Source organism: Caretta caretta, chromosome 6, assembly GCF_965140235.1.
Source record: "Caretta caretta isolate rCarCar2 chromosome 6, rCarCar1.hap1, whole genome shotgun sequence".
Classification (NCBI taxonomy): Eukaryota; Metazoa; Chordata; order Testudines; family Cheloniidae; genus Caretta; species Caretta caretta.
The window spans coordinates 34,088,626-34,108,360 of NC_134211.1; the positions used below are offsets into that span (position 1 = coordinate 34,088,626).

At 39.4% G+C, this 19,735-nt stretch overlaps 1 protein-coding gene across 12 annotated transcripts in view; it reads right to left on the reverse strand.

The window, feature by feature from the left end:
- The window catches only part of IRAG1 (inositol 1,4,5-triphosphate receptor associated 1), a 137,967-nt gene that overhangs the window by 4,279 nt on the left and 113,953 nt on the right, over positions 1–19,735 (reverse strand). For all 12 annotated transcript variants that reach the window (XM_048852734.2, XM_075129410.1, XM_075129413.1 and 9 more), the window contains 5 exons: positions 17,960–18,009; positions 14,312–14,419; positions 11,965–12,029; positions 3,328–3,447; positions 1,295–1,423 (listed from right to left, as the gene is read on the reverse strand). In XM_048852734.2, coding sequence (XP_048708691.1) covers positions 1,295–1,423; positions 3,328–3,447; positions 11,965–12,029; positions 14,312–14,419; positions 17,960–18,009 — 472 coding nt within the window. The remainder of the gene's footprint in view (positions 1–1,294; positions 1,424–3,327; positions 3,448–11,964; positions 12,030–14,311; positions 14,420–17,959; positions 18,010–19,735) is intronic.

The window sequence follows — 19,735 nt, forward strand, 5'->3', positions numbered from 1 at the left end:
CCCACCTCACACTACAGTTTCAATGTGGTCATATACTGAAACAATGGATGTTCACTATCACCAGCATAATGATCTTTAAAACAATTTGTTTAAAAAAAATCCTATAACAAAAAACAACATAAAAAACAAACAAAAACCCAACCAACGAAAAAAACCAACCAAACAAAACCCCCCAAACCCACCCTCTTCCATGCTGCATGGTAGAGTTGGTTGGGAACTTTCCATTAAATTTGTTTTTTTCTCCAACAGAAAATGCAGTTTCTATTAAATTGAAATTTACCCTGCAAAAACCAAAACAAAATGTTTTGGTTTGCTGAACTGACTTGAAGTTTTCTTTTGAGTTAGTTCAACATTAAACAGTGTTTCCTTATTGTGCCATATTGTCTCATAGGAGTTTCAGTTTGGGCGCCCATTCTCTCTTCAAGACTGGGCTCCCTTGCTAGACTACATCTCCCAGGATACAACAGACAGAGTTTCTGACCAAGGTGCCTGGTGCATCCTGGGAGATGTAGTCCAGCCAGGGAGCCTGGTTCTCAGTGGTGAATAGCAGCATCAGGCACTAGAATTATAGCTCCAAGGAGGCAAACCATTGGGAGTTGCATATTAATAATGTGACTTGAAACTAAGTGTTTTGGGTCAGTTCAACAAACAAAAATGAAACATTTTGATTTGGCAAAATAACAATGTTTGTGTTGCTCAAAAATGTCAAAAATGTTTAGACATTTCCCAATTGGAATTTTTTGGAATAGTTTATTCTGTGAAAAATTTTGATATTTCAACACTGTGTCCCAATTTGGAGCAAAAGCAAATGTTGATATATTAGATTTTCTCATGGCACTGAAATTCTGGTTTTCGCTTGGCTGTATTACACATACTGTAGAGGTTGACTTTTAGCAGGGCTTTTTTGCCTTTGTGCAGACTTGGAAGGCAAAAGGAGCTAGATTTATTTTTGCTTAAGTGACCTTTAAATAATTAACAGATGCAGAAATACACAGGGGAATGGATCTCTTAACTGCACATCTATCTGCTCACCTCTCAGTCAGTATTATCTTTTACAGGTGTTTATGTGAAATGTTGCTTTTACCTAAGCAAGAGACCCTTTGCCCATATGTGAGCTTTCTTGGGTGGTTTTCTTAATGTATAGGTTGAAAAATACATTTTTTGTAATCAGGTCCCGCCTTGATAGGCAGGAGTATGCTTTTGTGAAGGTATCTTGTGACACAGTGCTAAGCAGAAAACTGTGTATCTCAAAGTAAACTGGCCTCCTGGCAGATGCACCACACTGGATTCTCACCTGTTTTTCATGTTATTTATCTCTTCATTTTCACACTCTGCATGCTCATCAGGGATTTCATTTGTTTTCTCTTCATCTTCCTCTTTTAGCTCATGAAGTTCTTTGGTTTTCTTTAAGCCTTCCTGATAACTTTAAGCATAAAACATATTTCTTAGTCTAGAAGTGCCAAGTAAATATCTCTTTCTTGTTCAGTGAATAACTGGCCATTTAGTTAAAATATTAAATAAAACACAAATACTGCTTGTGGTGTGGTGCCTAGACAACAGGAAAATATTGGCAGAGGCCACTAAGATACCACAGGTTCCCACTGTCCCTTCCTCCAACACAGATTCATATTAGTTAGAAAAAACTATCAGATCATTGAGTCCATCACCTTGCAAATATGGGTTAAAGTTCTCAGTTGATCACAACTGCTGTGGTATCGCAAGAGAGGGGTAGGTTTTGACTCACTTTGGACACTGGACTTTACCAGTTGCTTCCAGTCCATCCCAAAAATAAAGATACACTATTATCATTAGTGTCTTTAGAATGAATTCAGTGCCTTTCCTTACACGTGTCAGGGTGATGGAGTTTTTTCTATGGTATGCACTTGGAGACAGATTGCCCCACTCTCCATTGATTACTCTGAGCTCTTGTGAGTACGAGTGGGTACACAAAGGGCATGAAACTTATGTCTGTGTTGTGCAAAAGGCTATGTCAAGTCATCAGTCTTACTCAGACCCATATAAATTCTCTGCTCAACCTTGTGCATGACCACAAACTCTGCTGTACCCTTTGCAGGATCAAGGCCTAGGGGAGATGTTTTGGGCTGTTCTATCCTTACAATGCTGATGACATTCAGCTTTGCATCTCCTTTTCACTGAGCCCAGATTCTACAGTCTTATTACTCTCCCAACGTCTGACCAAGATTGGTATAGGGATTAAAGGTGACCAGCTGTGACTCAATTCAGATCATACGGAAGTGATTTGCTGGAAAACTGCCCAGCTTTCACCAACTGGGTTCACATGCTTGGAGCTGTTATTGTAGATCTCCTGATCTTGGAGAGCAGTAGGGGCCCATGAAGTCTTTCCTCAAGTAGAGATGTCTAGGAGGCTGCAAACATTTCTATATATTGTTGACTTTGCAAGTTATCCAGGACTGTGTTACCTCCAGTTTGGATTAATGCAAGACATTTCATGTAGAGCTACCCTTGAAGTTCATTCAGAACCTATAGCTGGTGCCATATACAGCTTGGGATAAGTTGCTGTGGCCAGGTTCACCAATGGATTCCTGTTCACTTCTGGCTGCAGATCTAATGTTGCTGATGATCTCTGAAGCTCTGAGTGGTCTGGGGTACAATTATCTCAGATAAACCTTTTTACCCAGTATCCCACTTAGCAGTTAACAAGAGCCACCCTGCTAGGTTTATCAGTTCCTAGTGTAAAACTCTTCAGGGCTGGAAGTAGAATTTTCTCAATTGAGAACTCCTGCCTTGGAAATTGCTCTTTTTGGGAGTTTGCTGGAACCACAGCTTAGACTAATGAGCTTCAAGGCGTGATGTATGGTAGAGCATAGCTACTTGGGTTAACTATTGTTTTAATTGTCAGTTTGTATCTGTCTCTTGTTTGTTTTTATAGCTTTAATAAAATTATGTTCCTTAGTTTATTAAATAATGCTAGCTGCTCTGATGCTAGGCAAGCTATTATGCAGGACAGCAAAATAAACAAACATATCAGCACATTGTATAGGACATTAAAACTATTGCACATTATCAGAATTATTTTAATTTACTGTTTTTAGCTGGGGTAGTTAGTCCTATGTTATTTATTTACACATTACAAAGCAACATATAGTTGATAGTAGGTTTTGTCATTTAAGGGGAATTGAGTAAATGTTATTTCTATCGTCCACTTATGTTGAGGTATTTGGCTCTCATCTTCATGGAGAAGTGAAAGTGGTGCACATACACTTGCCGTTGTCTTATATCATTAAAGGATGTGTCCTAAACTGGTAAGCCCCTCTTGGGGAATTCAGTTCACATAAACACTTTTACCCTTTGTTATAAGCTTCCTCCTCTATCTTGGCTTTTGTCTCACGGTTGATCTCCTCCGAAGATCTCTGTGTCAGCAGAGAAGCAGGCGATTCATGGTCATGCTCTCCATTTGACTTTCCACTAACAAGATGAAAGAAAAAGAGAAAGGAAAAATAGCATTGGAAAGTGTTGTTTTTGGAATACGCAATTGGAGAATGATGCAATTCCTTTCATATTCATTCTGATCCTGTTATGATAAACTCAACTGTATCTTTGGGAGGAGGTCTGAATTCCTTCTTTTCAACTACCTTGCAGAAAAACCTTGCAAAAGAGAAAAACAATGGTTCTAAGCAAGCTTTTAATTTCAAGATCACTATCTAAAGAGCAGTAACTGACAGGTCTCTAAGGCATTAAATGTTGTATTTTTTTTAGAGAGTTTTTCCCTTGCTCATATTCAGCATTAGTTTGTTCTCTATTTAACCATTTCTCCCTGGACTTTCTAAAAGACTTCCTAGAAATTGGAGCAGGTTATGACAAAGAAAGATAATACAGATAAATACTGCCTATTCACTTAATATTTCTCCTCTTATTTTTCTTCTCCATATTAATCTAACTTCTCATGTGTTGCATATGCTGTATGTATACATTTAGACACGTGTATTTTCATTTTGACTTTAATATCTTTGAATGTTTAGCTTTAATATAAGCCACTGCATATTGCGTAATTGTATATATATATCTCTGTGAATGATAGAAAGGAAGATGATAATTTATGTTTTGTGAAGAAAGTGTTTTTTTACTTGAAGGATTAAGGGCCAAATCTATATTTAGCCACACAAAATGAAAAAAACTATTTGTCTCTGGATCATAAATCTTAACTCACTTGAAGAATGCTGGCATCTAGAAAAATCAGGGAATAATCTCAGATGTATGTCTTGTCTGAACTTCAAGCAACTGGAACTCTTTTTATAGGCCTGATCTTATTGCCACTGAAGTGAGTGGCAAAACTCCCACTGACTTCAATGGTGTGGGATCGGATCCCATTAGAGGAGGCCAGATTATCTGTGGTCAATTGATTCTTTTAAGAGAACATTTATAGCAATTTGTCTTCCTCCCAGTGGGTGGCCAACTGACCAATGTCCCTTGAACTATCACCAGGTGAGGTTTCCTTATTTACTTCTGGAAATCCATCACTTCATGGGCCAAATTTGGCACAGGGCAAATACGCATAACTCTACTGAAGTCAACAGAGCTGCACAAGCTTACACCAGGGAGCCAGTTGGCCCCACATCTTCTACAGACTTACAAGCCATTAACCTGGAATCTTTAAGATATGCGTGTATTACTGAATAATATGGACTTTAAAAAAATAATTTATTGATGAGAAAAGGTAGATTAGATTTCTGATCATTTTGGAATCTCTTTATTGTTACAAGGGATGTATCAAATTTAGGGAAAACTCGATTTGACAAGAGTGGGAATTTTGCTCAAGTAAGGACAGCATGATTGGACCAAAAATTAACAGCTGTATTGCTGAATACCCATTCATTTGTGTTATTTATACCTACTGTTTTCCCAGCTTTAGAATATTAGAGCTTTAAGTAAAGTATAATGGGGACAAAACAAAACATACCTTGAGATTTAAAGCAAACTAAAAAGGTGAAAGTTAGCATTCTTTACCTGATAGGAACTGCATATTTTGAAATTTTCAATTCTGCATAATGCCTAAAGCATCTTAACAAATGTTGATCCAGATTAACACAATATAATGCAAATAATTTCAAATGATATTTAACATAGTCCAAGGTAAGATTGTTAAAAATACACGGTATGCCAAGAAGGATTTTAGTATTATCTTGTCCTTCAACAAGTTACTTATCTTTTAATTCTGAAATGTCAGCAAGCAACTTCCTTAGAATGTGCAATGTTTCCTGCAAGAGATAAGTGTTTTGCCATGGACAGGAGCCTATCAATATGCTGTATGCTTTCATACACTTGCGTGGCACACAGTTTTTAAGTGCAGCACATCCTGTGTCCACAATGGAAATCCTTTGTCAAAATCTGCACAAACAGCTTGGGTGTGTCTTCTGTTCCCATCTCAAAATATCATGTGTTTATTTTTCAGTCTGTTTCCATATCTTTATCATCAGATTATTACAGAAGCTTTAAGTTTGTCACTGTTTGAACAGGGAAGTGATCCAATGCAAGCCACAAATATACAAAATCTTAAAAAGTGTAGTGTACCACATAATTTGCATTCATAAGTCCAAGAAATTAGTTGCGATAAAACTCAACAGGGTATGTAATTGACACTACCCAAATATTTTTATACCGTCTTCAGAAATTTCTATAGATGCATATGTTTTTCAACAGAGTCATTCTCTAGGGGCCCGAGACTTCCAGTCTTGCTCATGTTAAGCAGTACCTTATTTGACAAGTAAGTAAAGTACATAAATCCATTTATTCATCTCTCAATATTGGTGACATCATAACAGAACTTTCAGAAGCCTTCAACAATCCATCACTAACTTCAAGCACTCAGTAGCTGACCTCCCAGTGATCTGCTGCACATCATCCATCCATCTCCTTGCTGGACATCCCCTATTATGATGATCCTGCACTATTCCTTCCCTAATAACTTTCTCAAGGCTATTTCCATCTCTATGTCATTTATGACCAAAGTACATAAGTTTGTGTCTGTTGATTTCTGCCGTCAGAGTCTGTCTCTCTATAATATTTCTAAAATAGCCGTTAGTCTTCCCCCCCCCCCCCCCAGTCGAGGAGATACACAGGAGTCTTTGCCATCACCAAATTTCAAAAAGCTTCAATTTTTTTTTTGTCACCAGCATTAACTTCCCACAATTCACATCCAAAATTGCTATGGAAAAAGTTAGGCTTTTCATCAGTCACACCTTCGTACATTTCGAGATGCCATGGTTTTTCCATACTTACTTAAGGGAGGCCATAGCTGAGTGAGCCATCCCTAGTCTTCTTCTGAATTCTTTGGAAACGTCTCCTTGGTTAGGTAAAATGATCTCAGATAATTAAAATCATTTACTGCCTTACAGCTTGGTCATTAATCATGACGTCTGCTTGCATTCTATTTTTGTTAGTTGCTCATAATATTCTTAGAGGTACCATTTGGGAGAATAGAAGGAGAGGAGATGCTGGCTTGGGAAGCTTAAAAGAAACAACCAGATTCCAAAACAAAAACAAAACAAAAAATACAAACAAACAAACCCCCAAAACAAACAAACCAACCAAAACGACATTCCCTCCCACAAAACCATAAAAAACAAAAACAAACCAACCCACAAACCCACTAGTATTAAAAACAGAAGGAAAAGTGAATATAGGCACTTGTAGGCTGAATGCTTGCATATCAATAAAGGAAAATATAGAGCAGTAATGGAAGGAAGACATGGCGTGAAGAAAGGTTAAAGGAACTCAACTTAGTGCATCTAAACCTGGATCTATGCAGGAAATAGCCCGACTTGACTATGTAAAGAGTTGTCACTTTGGATGGGCTAGCACCAGCAGGAGAGTGAATTTGTGTGGGGGGGTGGAGGGTGAGAAAACCTGGATTTGTGCTGGAAATGGCCCACCTGTTGATCACTTTAGATAAGCTATTACCAGCAGGACAGTGGGGTGGGAGGAGGTATTGTTTCATATTCTCTGTGTGTATATAAAGTCTGCTGCAGTTTCCACGGTAAACATCTGATGAAGTGAGCTGTAGCTCACGAAAGCTCATGCTCAAATAAATTGGTTAGTCTCTAAGGTGCCACAAGTACTCCTTTTCTTTTTGCGAATACAGACTAACACGGCTGTTCCTCTGAAACTTAGTGCATGTAACTGAAAGACATGAAGGTATGATACAGCTATACAAATAACTGAGAGGACATAACATGGTGGAGAAAGGCTTATTTGAGGTTGACTATGTATTACAAGAAATAATAATCTTAAATTAAAAAGCAGGCCCATTCAATCACTTACCTGTGAGGAACCTATGGGTTTTCTCCTCAGGGCTTGATTCCTAAGAAGGCACCTGGCAACACCACTTGTCATCTCCACAGGGCATTTCGGTTAATGACTCACAATTATGTTCAATATTCTATTCCTCCTGTGTGCATGGTTAGGACTTGTTTGAGGGGGCACTGTTTTCAAAATGTGACATCAAGGTGGCTCATCAATTGCTGCCAGTGCATCCTTCCAATTTTAATCTTTTGGGTTTCTGCTTTGAAGATCAGTTTTATTTTGATAAGTCCCTCCTGATGGGATTACCCATCTCATACTCAGAGTTTGAAAAATTCAGCACTCCGCTGGAATGGGAAATGGCACGGGAGTCTGGTTTATAGCAGGAGGTACACTAATTGGATGACTTTGTGTGTGTAGGCAGGGCAGATTCTGAGGAGCATGTCAGCCCAGTGGCCATATTCCAAGCTTTGAATGGTAGGATGGGGGTACTTCTGGCCAATGAAGAAAAACAGAGGGACTCCTCTACTTATTGATCCATCTGGAGATTGAGTTAGATATGCCAGATGGTAAATATCTGGACTCCCCCAGGATAAACTGGGGGAACTTCTGGAATTGATCATCAAGGCTAGAGCAGCCAGGAAGTTTATACTGTGGGAGCTGCAGTCTGTTATTGGACTTTGAAATGTTGCATGTCAGTTGGTAGCCCCAGGGTGGGCATTTTGCATCAGACTGTCAACTGCCACCTTGGGAATATCGAAGCCCATCCATTTTCAAATGGTTAATAAAGAGATGACGAGGATTTAGGAATCATGGAACAGTTTCTGAATCATTTTAATGGAGTGTCTTTTTGGAGGGAGGAATGGATGATAGAGGCAGAATTAAAGATTCATTACAATGCATCAGGAAGAATAGGTTTTGGGGTATTTTACCAAGGCAGGTGCTGTGCCGAGAAATGGCCCTTAGATTGGATACTAAAAGGTATAATAAAGGATATAACATTTCTGGAATTCTTTCCAATTTGGTAGCAGAAACGATTTGGGGAATGGATTTTGCAAACAAAAGCATGTGTTTTGGACTGACAACATGGCAATAGTACATTTTATCAATTGCCAGTCCTCCAGATTGCCAGGGTTATAAAGCTGGTAGGGGCATTTGTACTACAGTGATTAACTCTTAAAATGTTTCTCTGCCAGAGATGTACCTGGGATTGATAATAGTGTAGCTGATGCATTCTCTCAATTTCAGGTGGACAAATTTCGGGACCTGACACCAGGAACCAACAAGAAACCAGAATTGATACCCAGAACACTCTAGGACCATGGCACATGAAGGCTCTCAGGGCATTAAAGAGATCAGGAGCACCACAAACATTTAGGTCTATGACAAGAGGTTCAATGATTTTGTGCATTTTCAGAGATGAGGGGCCTGTGGATGACCTGACCTATTCCAGAAGACCAGATACTTCAGTACACAGTGTCACTGGCCCTCTGTGGGCTGGCATCATCTGCCATTTCTGGTCACCTATTAGGCCTTACATTTGTCAGTCGAATGAGAGGTTACCCAGCTCTTTGTAACAGATTCAGAGTCTGGAGGTTTTTAGTAAGGTGGTTTTGGGACAGAGGACCTAGAAAGGATCCCCATTATCCCATCACTGTTCAGACACTTAGGGTTTTGATGCAAGTTCTCCACCAAATACGCAGAAGTGGACCTGAGGTGGCCTTGTTCAAAACTGCAGTCCAGGTAGTGGTTTTTAGAGCTTTCACAGTCAGCGAACCAGTGCCTGCGTGAGCAAGGGATACATCAGAAAGAGCTTTGGAGTGGTGGGATTTACAATGGGAGGGAAGGGTCAGTCATCTTGACCCTGAGGATCTTGAAAACAGATGGGGGAGTGGAAAGAGGAGGACAAGGTGAGTCCAAAATGGGAAGGGGTGAGGTCAGGGTTTAACCAGTGTGGGCATTAAGGACTTATATAGCAACGAGACTGGTTGGGGAAAGGCCCCTCTTTATTCACAGGGATGGAAGAATCCTCATAACATATACATTTATTACAATTTTCAGAAAGGGGTTTACAAAGTTGGGGCTACCAGAGCATTAATTTAATTCCCACTCATTCCAAATCGGGGCTGCAACAGCTTTGGCCCAACTTGGGTGAGGGGTGACAGTGATGCAGGCAATTGGTCAAGAGCATTCGAACGTATACAGGCTGTAGGGGAGACCCCAGGTAGAGAATCAAAGCTAATTCTCCTGTGCTTCCAATTTCAGAATCATGCAAACAGGCCAAACGAGCAGTGCTGTGGGATCTGAGAGCACAGCATTGTATACTGGGTGCTTAGGTGGCCTTCCAGGTTGTCTGGAGGGTAACAGCTGGGTCTTGGTAGTGAAGCAATCCTGAGCTGGCATGGAAGGAGAGGCTTGCTCTTGAACCAGCTAATTTCCCCCATATACTCTTTGGAGGCCCAGGAGCAGGCACTGGATGTGATTATTGTTCACCTTGGTGAAAACGATTTGGGAAGGTGTAGGGGAGTTAACTGATGATCAGAGCTAAGAGGGATTTGGGGCAGATCCAGGATTTTTTCCCTGGAATGACAATTATTTGGTCTGACATATTACAGTGCAGGGTGTGGCAGGAAGCTGTGAAGCGTCCATGGATTGATATGACTGGGGGATATATGAATAGGGATGTGACTAAATTCATGGGTAATGAAAGGGGTTGCATAATTCTTCATCTGGACATATCTTACAGGACACCTAAGTTATTTAGGGAGGATGGGGTACACCAATGCAACTAGAGACCTTTCTGTCCACTATTAAGGAAGGAATCAGTAACTATCTTGGAAACTGGTGGGGGATGGGCCAGAGGCAGCCAAGCTCATTGTGGCAGATGTCCAGTGCAGGTACTCAGTATGGAAGGGATATGGTTATCAGATAAAATGGATTCAAAGAGGCTTTGAAGGAAAGCATCCCTTAAGGGAGCTGAGGAAGTGGGAGTTGGGGGCTCCTACATCTGGTACACCAAGGAGTCAACCCTCTTTCCTTTTACAGCCCCCCCTCAGCGATGGTAAAGAAGGACAGCAGGGCCCCAGCAGCAGGATGTCTGGGACTAAATTGGAAATTATGTGGAAATGATGATGATCTGCACTGTACAATTTATTGCTGGCTACTCTCAGATATTTTAAGTGAATAAATTTGTGGCCTAATTAAACGACATCCATTACCTCTTGCCTTTCCGCTGGTGCGACCAGACAACAAAGCACCCATCAACAAAGGTCATTGTACCATCATCAGTGCAGACGTTCGAGATGAGATTATATAACATAACAAGGGGAATACTGGGCAAGAACTGTGTTAGATGCAAGGGTTGGATTGAGACCCTTTTATTCTGCATTATGGTTCAAAAGAGGGGAGCAGGAAGAGGGGAAACTGTTTGGTATTAAAGAGTATACTTAAGTGTCAAATGAAAGAAAATTAAAAAGCAGGATAAGTTGATACACTACAAAGAACACTGTGGGTGGACAGTCTGCAGTATGAACAAAATATGTGCCCAGACAGGCAAAAATGAGGAATGTTTAAATTAAAGAAGGACTGTTATTTCACAAACTGAAGAATGAAAGAAACAGAGCTCTCTCTAGGGGCTAGTTTGCTGGACCTTTGCGGGGGCAGTACAAGGTGCACACAGCTTTGCAGACTACACTTAGAACCAGCAGCTTGAACTCAGATCTAAGGCTCAAAAAAAGAAAAATGAGGAACACAGTGGGGGAAAGGACCAGAGACAGGGAAGAAAGACAGAGTTTTTCAGGCTGAAAGATACATCAGCACTGTGATGTGATGAAAAAGATCCAGAGAGATGGTTTCCGAGATAATACAGCAGACAAAAGCTTTAGAAAGCATGCTAAGGAACTGTTCTATTGGGTGCTGAAATTTTTCTGGATGTACTCATTTCCACTTTCATCTTGCTTAAAAGCGGTATGAAACATACACAAAATGGGTGCAATACAGACCTGAAATCTAAAAACATGTCTAGATTTAAATCCAAACCACTGAAAGATTTGCACAGCATCATCACGAGGGTCAACTAATTAAGCAGCAATTTTTTTTAAATGTGGCACTAAATAAATCATGACCTCTCAAATCTCAGTGCACAGAACCATTCTATACTGTGGAGTACAGTTCATGCACTGCAGGGATGAGAAAAAGCTGGTGGGGTTTTGAGTTTTGTGAAACCTTTAGAACTTTTGTACAAATGATAGGTTTCTGAAGCTTTGTAGAGTTTCATGAAACATTTTTATTGTACTTTGAATCCTTTATTTTCCAAGGGAAATTTAATTTTTAAAAGTAAGTATTTCTAGTGGGGCCTGGGCTAAACAAACAGATGACTGCCTGTGTAGATCAGATTGCAGGATCAGGGCCAAGTTTTGTAGAAATGGAATTGCTGGTTTTCTAAAAAAGTTACATTGCTTCATTAAGTTACAACTTCATACTTGAAACAGGAAATGCAAAAGATAATCACTCAGTAGTAGAATAATAGGGTCAAATCCTCAGCTGGTGTATATCAGTATAGCTTCATTGACATCAAGGACCATAATCCTATCATTTTAGTTCCCTTACAGAAATTGTTGCATTTTTATATCAAATACATTCGTTGTCTAATAAATCCAATATGAAAAACAACCTAAGAACACTCACTTCTCTAGAAGGGCTGGTAGGGCAGGTGTAGATGTCAGACTACTTCTTCCATTGGGTGATTCAGCCTGTAAATTGAAAACATGAGAAATAAAATGTTAAATTCCATGCAATGTTAGGTTTCATGAATTGATTTCTAATGCAACTTCAGTATGATGATAAAGTTAATGGGTTTCTTACCTGAAGTTTTTCTTCCAAAATACATCACACAAAATCTCCTGAAAATTGAGCTCTCAAACTACTTCTGTAAACAATGAATCATAGAATCATAGAATATCAGGGTTGGAAGGGACCTCAGGAGGTCATCTAGTCCAACCCCCTGCTCAAAAGCAGGACCCATCCCCAATTAAATCATCCCAGCCAGGGCTTTGTCAAGCCTGACCTTAAAAATTTCTAAGGAAGGAGATTCCACCACCTCCCTAGGCAACGCATTCCAGTGTTTCACCACCCTCCTAGTGAAAAAGTTTTTCCTAATATCCAACCTAAACCTCCCCCACTGCAACTTGAGACCATTACTCTTTGTCCTGTCCTCTTCTACCTCTGAGAATAGTCTAGAACCATCCTCTCTGGAACCACCTCTCAGGTAGTTGAAAGCAGCTATCAAATCCCCCCTCATTCTTCTCTTCTGCAGACTAAACAATCCCAGTTCCCTCAGCCTCTCCTCATAAGTCATGTGTTCCAGACCCCTAATCATTTCTGTTGCCCTTCGCTGGACTCTCTCCAATTTATCCACATCCTTCTTGTAGTGTGGGGCCCAAAACTGGACACAGTACTCCAGATGAGGCCTCACCAATGTCGAATAGAGGGGAACGATCACATCCCTCGATCTGCTCGCTATGCCCCTACTTATACATCCCAAAATGCCATTGGCCTTCTTGGCAACAAGGGCACACTGCTGACTCATATTCTCGTCCACTGTCACCCCTAGGTCCTTTTCCGCAGAACTGCTGCCTAGCCATTCGGTCCCTAGTCTGTAGCTGGACTTTAAAAATTACGAGTAGCTGTTTTTGCCACTTTTGTGCCTCTCTCTCTACCTTACTTCCGTTATATATGTGTTGTTTAGTCTCTTCCTTTTGTTGTGCACTGACTACTGGATAGTATGTTGATTATTTTCCCGTCTCTTCCTTTTCTGTAAATTGTGCTTCCTCTGTTGGGTTTTCAGTGAGAAATTTTAACAATGAATTTTTCACCTCCATTCATGTCTTTAAACAATTCGTGTGGGCACATAATGACATAATATGGTCATGCAATCATGTTGTTTTTTAAATTGAATTCAATTTAAAGATCAATTTCATTTGAACTCCCACTCAGCTAAAAATACTGTCCCTTTGAAGACATTTCCATCAGACGTGCTGCTCTTCAGCTGCTTGTCTGCAATAATCCCCATTAAAGAAGCTTTGGCCTTCCAGTAGAGAGCCTTGACCATACATCTTTAAAAGTTTTAGATCTGTCACCTTGGATCTGTTAGTCTATCCTTGAAGCTAGGAGTACCTGGTACATTTTGCACTGGAGTAATACGTTATGTAGATTTGTTAAGCTCAAGTTTTATTTGGTTCTTCTTTAATGTGCAAACAATATATAGTACCAGATTATGCTGCTGTAAACAAAAAAGACAACACAGGAGCTGAATATGCTACTTATCCCAGGCTATAGTGGGAGTTGTACATTTCTGTTGTATGAGTTTTTCAGTTTGGGTTTATACTGAAGACTTTTGTGACAGTTGATTAGAAGAGCTGTCACAATAACAGAGCAGTAAATGACTGAAATTATCATCCCCTCTGGGTTCTACTGTGGAGGTTATTTTTACTTTTTTATGCATAGTACATTACCACTGAATAAACAGAAACTATAACGTAGAATCTGATTATACCTTGACTTGCCTCGGGGCCCCAGTGAGCCAACATACAGCGTCACTGGGTTCCTAAGGTAAGCAGCCAAGGAAGCTGATTCGGAGGGGGTATTTCCTTTATGCAGCATGGGCTACATAGCCACCTGTGACTATCCCCATCACAAAGGTTGGGTCACAGATTCCACACAGGCTCATGGCACTGGGAAATTCCCTGTGTGTCTTAATGAAGACCTAATCAACAAGGTAGGCTTGGGGGTGTGAGGCTTCTTAGAAGTGTTTCCTCAAGCTTGGGGGTCTCATACATTTTTGTGCTGAGAAAAGGTGAGGAGAGACTAGCATGGATATTCCCAATTTAAACCATATACTTGAGTGCAGTTTGAATCACTCAAATTTGCAATGTCAAATGGGCTCAGATTTTTCAGAAATGTTTGCTCAGTTCGATATGACACGGGTTTAAGAAACATGTTAATTTCTTTAAATTATGGACTTATTTTTACTTACCAGAGATGGCATTGAAGGTATGGGTGACGTAGTAGGTGACTGGCCGGGAATGTGTAATGAGTTAAATTTAGGAACAACAGCAACACTGACTCTCCTCCGAGGCATATTCTGTCATTAAACAACAAACTTTATTATACAAGAAGCTCAACTGAAGGATAATTCTCTGTGGTTGGTAGGTATTGTAAACAAGCAGATTCATACAATCCACGCAACAGAAATATTCTAACCTATACTAGCAGCAGCAAACACAATTATCTATTTTGGATGAGACATACATAAAACTACATTAAGAGAATGTTAATATTGCAAAAGTCAGGAAACGGTAGCATGTCCAACCTTAATTCTTCCCCCTTTGGGTGTATCCATCATGATTAGTCTAAGTGCATGATCACATATTGCTTCTTAAATAACACAATTTTACAATAGTATTATACACTTTTTTTCTACAAAATTAGACACACATCTAGCATTCTGTAGTACTGTGTATCACTCCTTATATACCAGACAAAGACCATGACCATCCTTTATAAGAAAAGTACACAGTAAATTTACACAATATATTACAATATATACAGTATATTATGGATTAAATGTAACAGAATAATAGTGATTTTTTTGCTGGTAAAAATAGGTCAGATAAGTTGGCAGATAAATTAATTTTGTAGTTAAGTGCCTCATTCCTTGATATGCACCTAAGTGAGTTGGCACTTCCTATTGGTTGAAAAGAAAAGGTCTGATAAATGGCTGCTGACTAAGGTCCTGATTCAGAAATGTATCTATTCAGAAACACACTTGAACACCTGCTTACAGTGAAGTAAATAGGGACTTAAGTGCTAACTTAAAAAGTTAAGCACATACTTAAGTGCTTTCCTGAATTGGGGTCTAAAAGTATTAAAGCATACTTTAGGAAAGACTCTTTATATTGATTGTAGTCTAACACAATAACATTATAACAGTTTAAGTATAAATAAGAAGATGATATATATAAGGTAGAAGGAAAATTTATACAATATTATAAATTTGAGAAACAGCATGTGATCATGTAATTAAAGACTATCAACCTTCAACTTCTCCTGCTGGCAGGAAGGCTGGGTTCAGTCCATTACTGTTTTAATCATAAAACAGTCCCCTAAAATATTAACAACCAAACAAACATGGCCCAGTTTGGCTAAAAATACTAAATTCCATCCCTTCTCACACATTGATGCTGTATTTTGGGCAGCTCATTGTTGAAAATCAATCAAAAACCATTAATGTGGAGAGCGTGGACGGATAAGGGGATAATTTGGGTCTCTGGATTGAGGATCAAGTTTCTTCTTTTCCAAGTACTCTAACTACAGTACTATTTACCTGGTCCAGTGGCATGGCATTACCCACAGCGTAAGCACCTCTTGAAGGACATATTTGGTCCGGATGCACTGGGAGCAGCAGAGATGCCAGAATTATAGTCGATGTGGAGAGAGCTCCATCTCTAGGTACACCCAATCAACTGCAGCCTGACTTCCAGGCCCAAAAGACCCTTCCTAATTCAGATTGCCTGTGCCAGGCCTGAAACAAAGATTTGTGTATATTTTTGAGCCCTAGACAATGGGGAAATGCCTTGCAAAACATTAAAACTCTGCAACTGATCTATGATTAAGGCTAATGTAGCCACAAATTTTATTTTGTTCACACGGGTCCCCACATAGATTACAGCGCATGGATCTTGCCAAAGCAGACTGCTGTTGGAGATGTGGGTCTCCTGGAACCACACTGGCTCACATGTTTTGGGACTGTTCCAGGATACATTTGTTTCAGCTAGAATAAGTAGTAAGGTTAGTATGATAATAGATACCTCCTTAAAAATTACTTCCCAGAACTGTTTTTTGGGATATAGCTCATCATCTTGAAAACTCTCCAACTCACGAAAAGCTTAGTTCTCCAGAGCAGTGCTTGTAGGCAAGTGACTCATATTGCTTAGATGGAAGAGCAGACTGTCTCCAGGGATAGAAGCTTGGGTCAGCGACTTGGCTGACCTAGCAGCTAAAGAGCAGGTACTGTTTCAGAGAAAGACTTCAGACAAATCTTAAAAGTTTTAGTCTACCGTCTTAGAAACTTTTTATTAATCCATAGTGGATGGAAACCAATATGTCAGTCTCCTTTCCCTCTTTTCCCATTCCTTTACATTGTTTGGTCTTTTGTTTCTTCTTCAGTTGCTCACCCCGCTTTTTTTAAAATAAATAAATACAATGTAAACAAAAAAAGACTATCAAAATGCATATAGACACGAAGAGGAGTTAAAATGGTATGTGCAACCTTAGCTTGGTAGTTCCTGACTTCTGAGTATAAACTTAACATTCTCTTAACACAATTTGTGGTATGGAATTTCCCAGGCTGCTGCTGTCCCCCCCTCCCCCCCAAGAGAAAAAGCATGGGGGTGGGGCAGAATTTGAACCTCCCTACTCAGGCAATATGCCTCCAAGTCGTGCTGGGAGAGTGCATGCCTGAATGTAGACGGTGACAATCTTTATCCAAGTATAGTGCACTATGCTCCCAAAATGCCAGCTCAGCTTTACTTGCTGGTATGGAAGGGGAGAAGAAGATTAGCCCTACCATTTCTGGAGAGTCTAGCACTGCTGCAGATACTAAAGTAACTCTTGGTTCCTGTGTGCAGAGAGTGCAAGGAATGGGAGTATGGGTGGCACCTGGACAGAGAGGAACAATAAAGGAGGCTTCTTGTTCCCTGTCTCTTCCCACTGAGTATCTGCATGGGGCTGGGAACAATTTGGACCTTAACTATTACAAACGATGAAATATAAATATGAAATAAAGCTTGCAGAAGTTGAACAACATAACAGATCAATTTCCTATTAGCTGAATAGGTTCTCAGCTGTATTAATTAGTGAATTTAAGGAGCTGCCTCATAGCTGAGTCTCCAAAGGCTAGGAGTCTGCACATATTTAAAACTAGCTTTGTTAAAGTTATTAATAAGTCAATATCAAGCATGGAGAATATCTCAGTTATGAATGCTTTAACAAAACAATAAAAAAAGATTGTCCTGTGCTGACTGAATCAGTGAGCCACACCCTTAAAAACTACTGGATTATCTCTATGGTGTTGTGGAAATGATGTGGTTGCTAAGAGTGACAATTTCAGAACCTAAGAGACTGATCCTGCAACCCCTATTCATATAGTCATTCTTGGCCTAATGCTCAACTTATGACAGTCACAGCTGAGGATCTGGCCATGGACTGTAAAGCAGGATTGTGCTCTAAAACACTATTATTCTGAAACAAATTAGTGAGGCCCCTTTATAAATTTTCAATTAATTCCAAGAATTACTATTTATTACTGTATACAGTTATTCTCAATTTTACAAAATTCCAAAATATTTGACAGGTTTCAGAGTAGCAGCTGTGTTAGTCTGTATCCGCAAAAAGAAAAGGAGTACTTGTGGCACCTTAGAGACTCTAAGTTTAGTCTTTAAGGTGCCACAAGCACTCCTTTTCTTTTTGCAAAATATTTGAATTGGCCATCACACAAACTGCACTTCAGATTTATCAGGACTGTAGTAGGCAATCAAATTCTATATATTTAGACAGTGATTGAACTTTTGTTACATAAAATCTTCACTTAACAGTTTAATTTCTGTTAATATTGTCAAAATACCTTTCCAACGGCAAGAGACATGGATCTAGATGAACGAGGCACTCCATCTTCTGCATGGAAGACAGTAGATAAAGAACAGAGTTAGACTATATGGATAAATCCCTATAAATAAAATTGATATATGAACTAGATCGGATCTCAGTTACCCCAATGGAAATTTGTAAGGATCCCACTTATTTCAACTGACTTCAGTTGCCACTGCGATCAGAATCTGGCCTACTGGCTGTTCCTACATGCTGATTTTTCAGAAGAAAGTTTTAATACTTAAACTTCCAGTAGGCTACATAAGCAAAAACAGCAAAGAAAAGACAGCAAAGAACTTTTTTTAAAATTTTGCCTACTGGAATAAATTCCTTTTCATCACATTTTACTTCTGAGGAAGTCCTATAGAAAACAGGCAAAAATAAGCACAAATGCAAGTAATGCAATTAAATATAATCATTTGGCCCGATCATACTTGGATAATTAACAATCATCTAGAATAACTGTAGTTAGTAAATCTAGCTGATAAAATATAAAATGTATTGTATAGGCATTGCACAAAAGCTTTCATAATCCACTTTAAGGAGACATAGCAGCTTTGCAGAGCTGACGTCTGCTGAAAGTGAACTCTAAACACATGCAAGAGCATGTGCAAATGAATATTTAACAAACAGCCAAACTTGTGATCCTAGAGACAACCATAAAACAATTCTATACATACAAGATTTTATGAAGATGTTAAATATCCAGTGTTTTGTTTTTTAAAAGTGACTGATATCTTTTGGAAACTATTAAAAATGTTCCATTTAGAAGTAATATTGCTTCTATCATAGACTTCCTGTATTTCTTTTCTCATGCTCTTTATAATGAAGACCATTTATATGAGCTCTCTCAAGAAACAAAGATCCTGTTTTCATGCAAATATTCTTAGTAGTAAAGAATGCTCAGATAAAATGTTTAATACAGATAGTAGAAACAGAATTGTTTCCAAACAGAATGTTTTTAAAAGTTTCCCATGCATCATCAGTTCTTCAAGTATTTAAATTTATTGCAATGTAGTCAGTGCCTAGTTATTTCTTAAACTAGTTCAGCTTCACATACTATACATATTGCACCACTGTTGAAGCTGATTGTGGTGTCCAGGAAGTTGATGCTAGTGTGGAAGTGTTCTGGAGACAGTTTAATGGATGGGTTGTTGTTGGTGTGGAACACTCCCACACTAGCATCAATTTCCTGAACACTATAATCAGCTTCAACAATGGAACCCTACAGACAACCATGTACAAGAAACCCACAGATCACCACACCTTCCTTCATAGATCCAGTAACCACCCCAAACACACTAAGAAATCTGTAATCCACAGGCAGATACTCAGATACTATGGAATATACTCTGAGGACGAAGTTCAGGAGGGATATACACCTTTAACACACCTTAAAACTGCTGTCCCCAAACAACGACACTCCATCAGAGAAGTAGATAGCATCATAGAATGGGCAACCCAAGTACCCTGAGAGAATCTATTTCAATAGAGAAATAAAATCCCCTCCAACCACACACCCCTAGCTGTCACCTTTCACCCCAAACTGTGTATCATCAAACAAATACAACCCATACTCGATGGGGACCCCATCCTGAAAGAAATCTTTCCTGAACCCCCGACCCACTTCTGGCCTTCCAACAGTCATTTCCAAGCTCATAATCAGAAGCAAGCTCTCCACAGACCAGGACCACCAACTCCAAGTGGCATCAGACCCTACCAGAACAGATGGAAAACATGCAGCCATATTTAC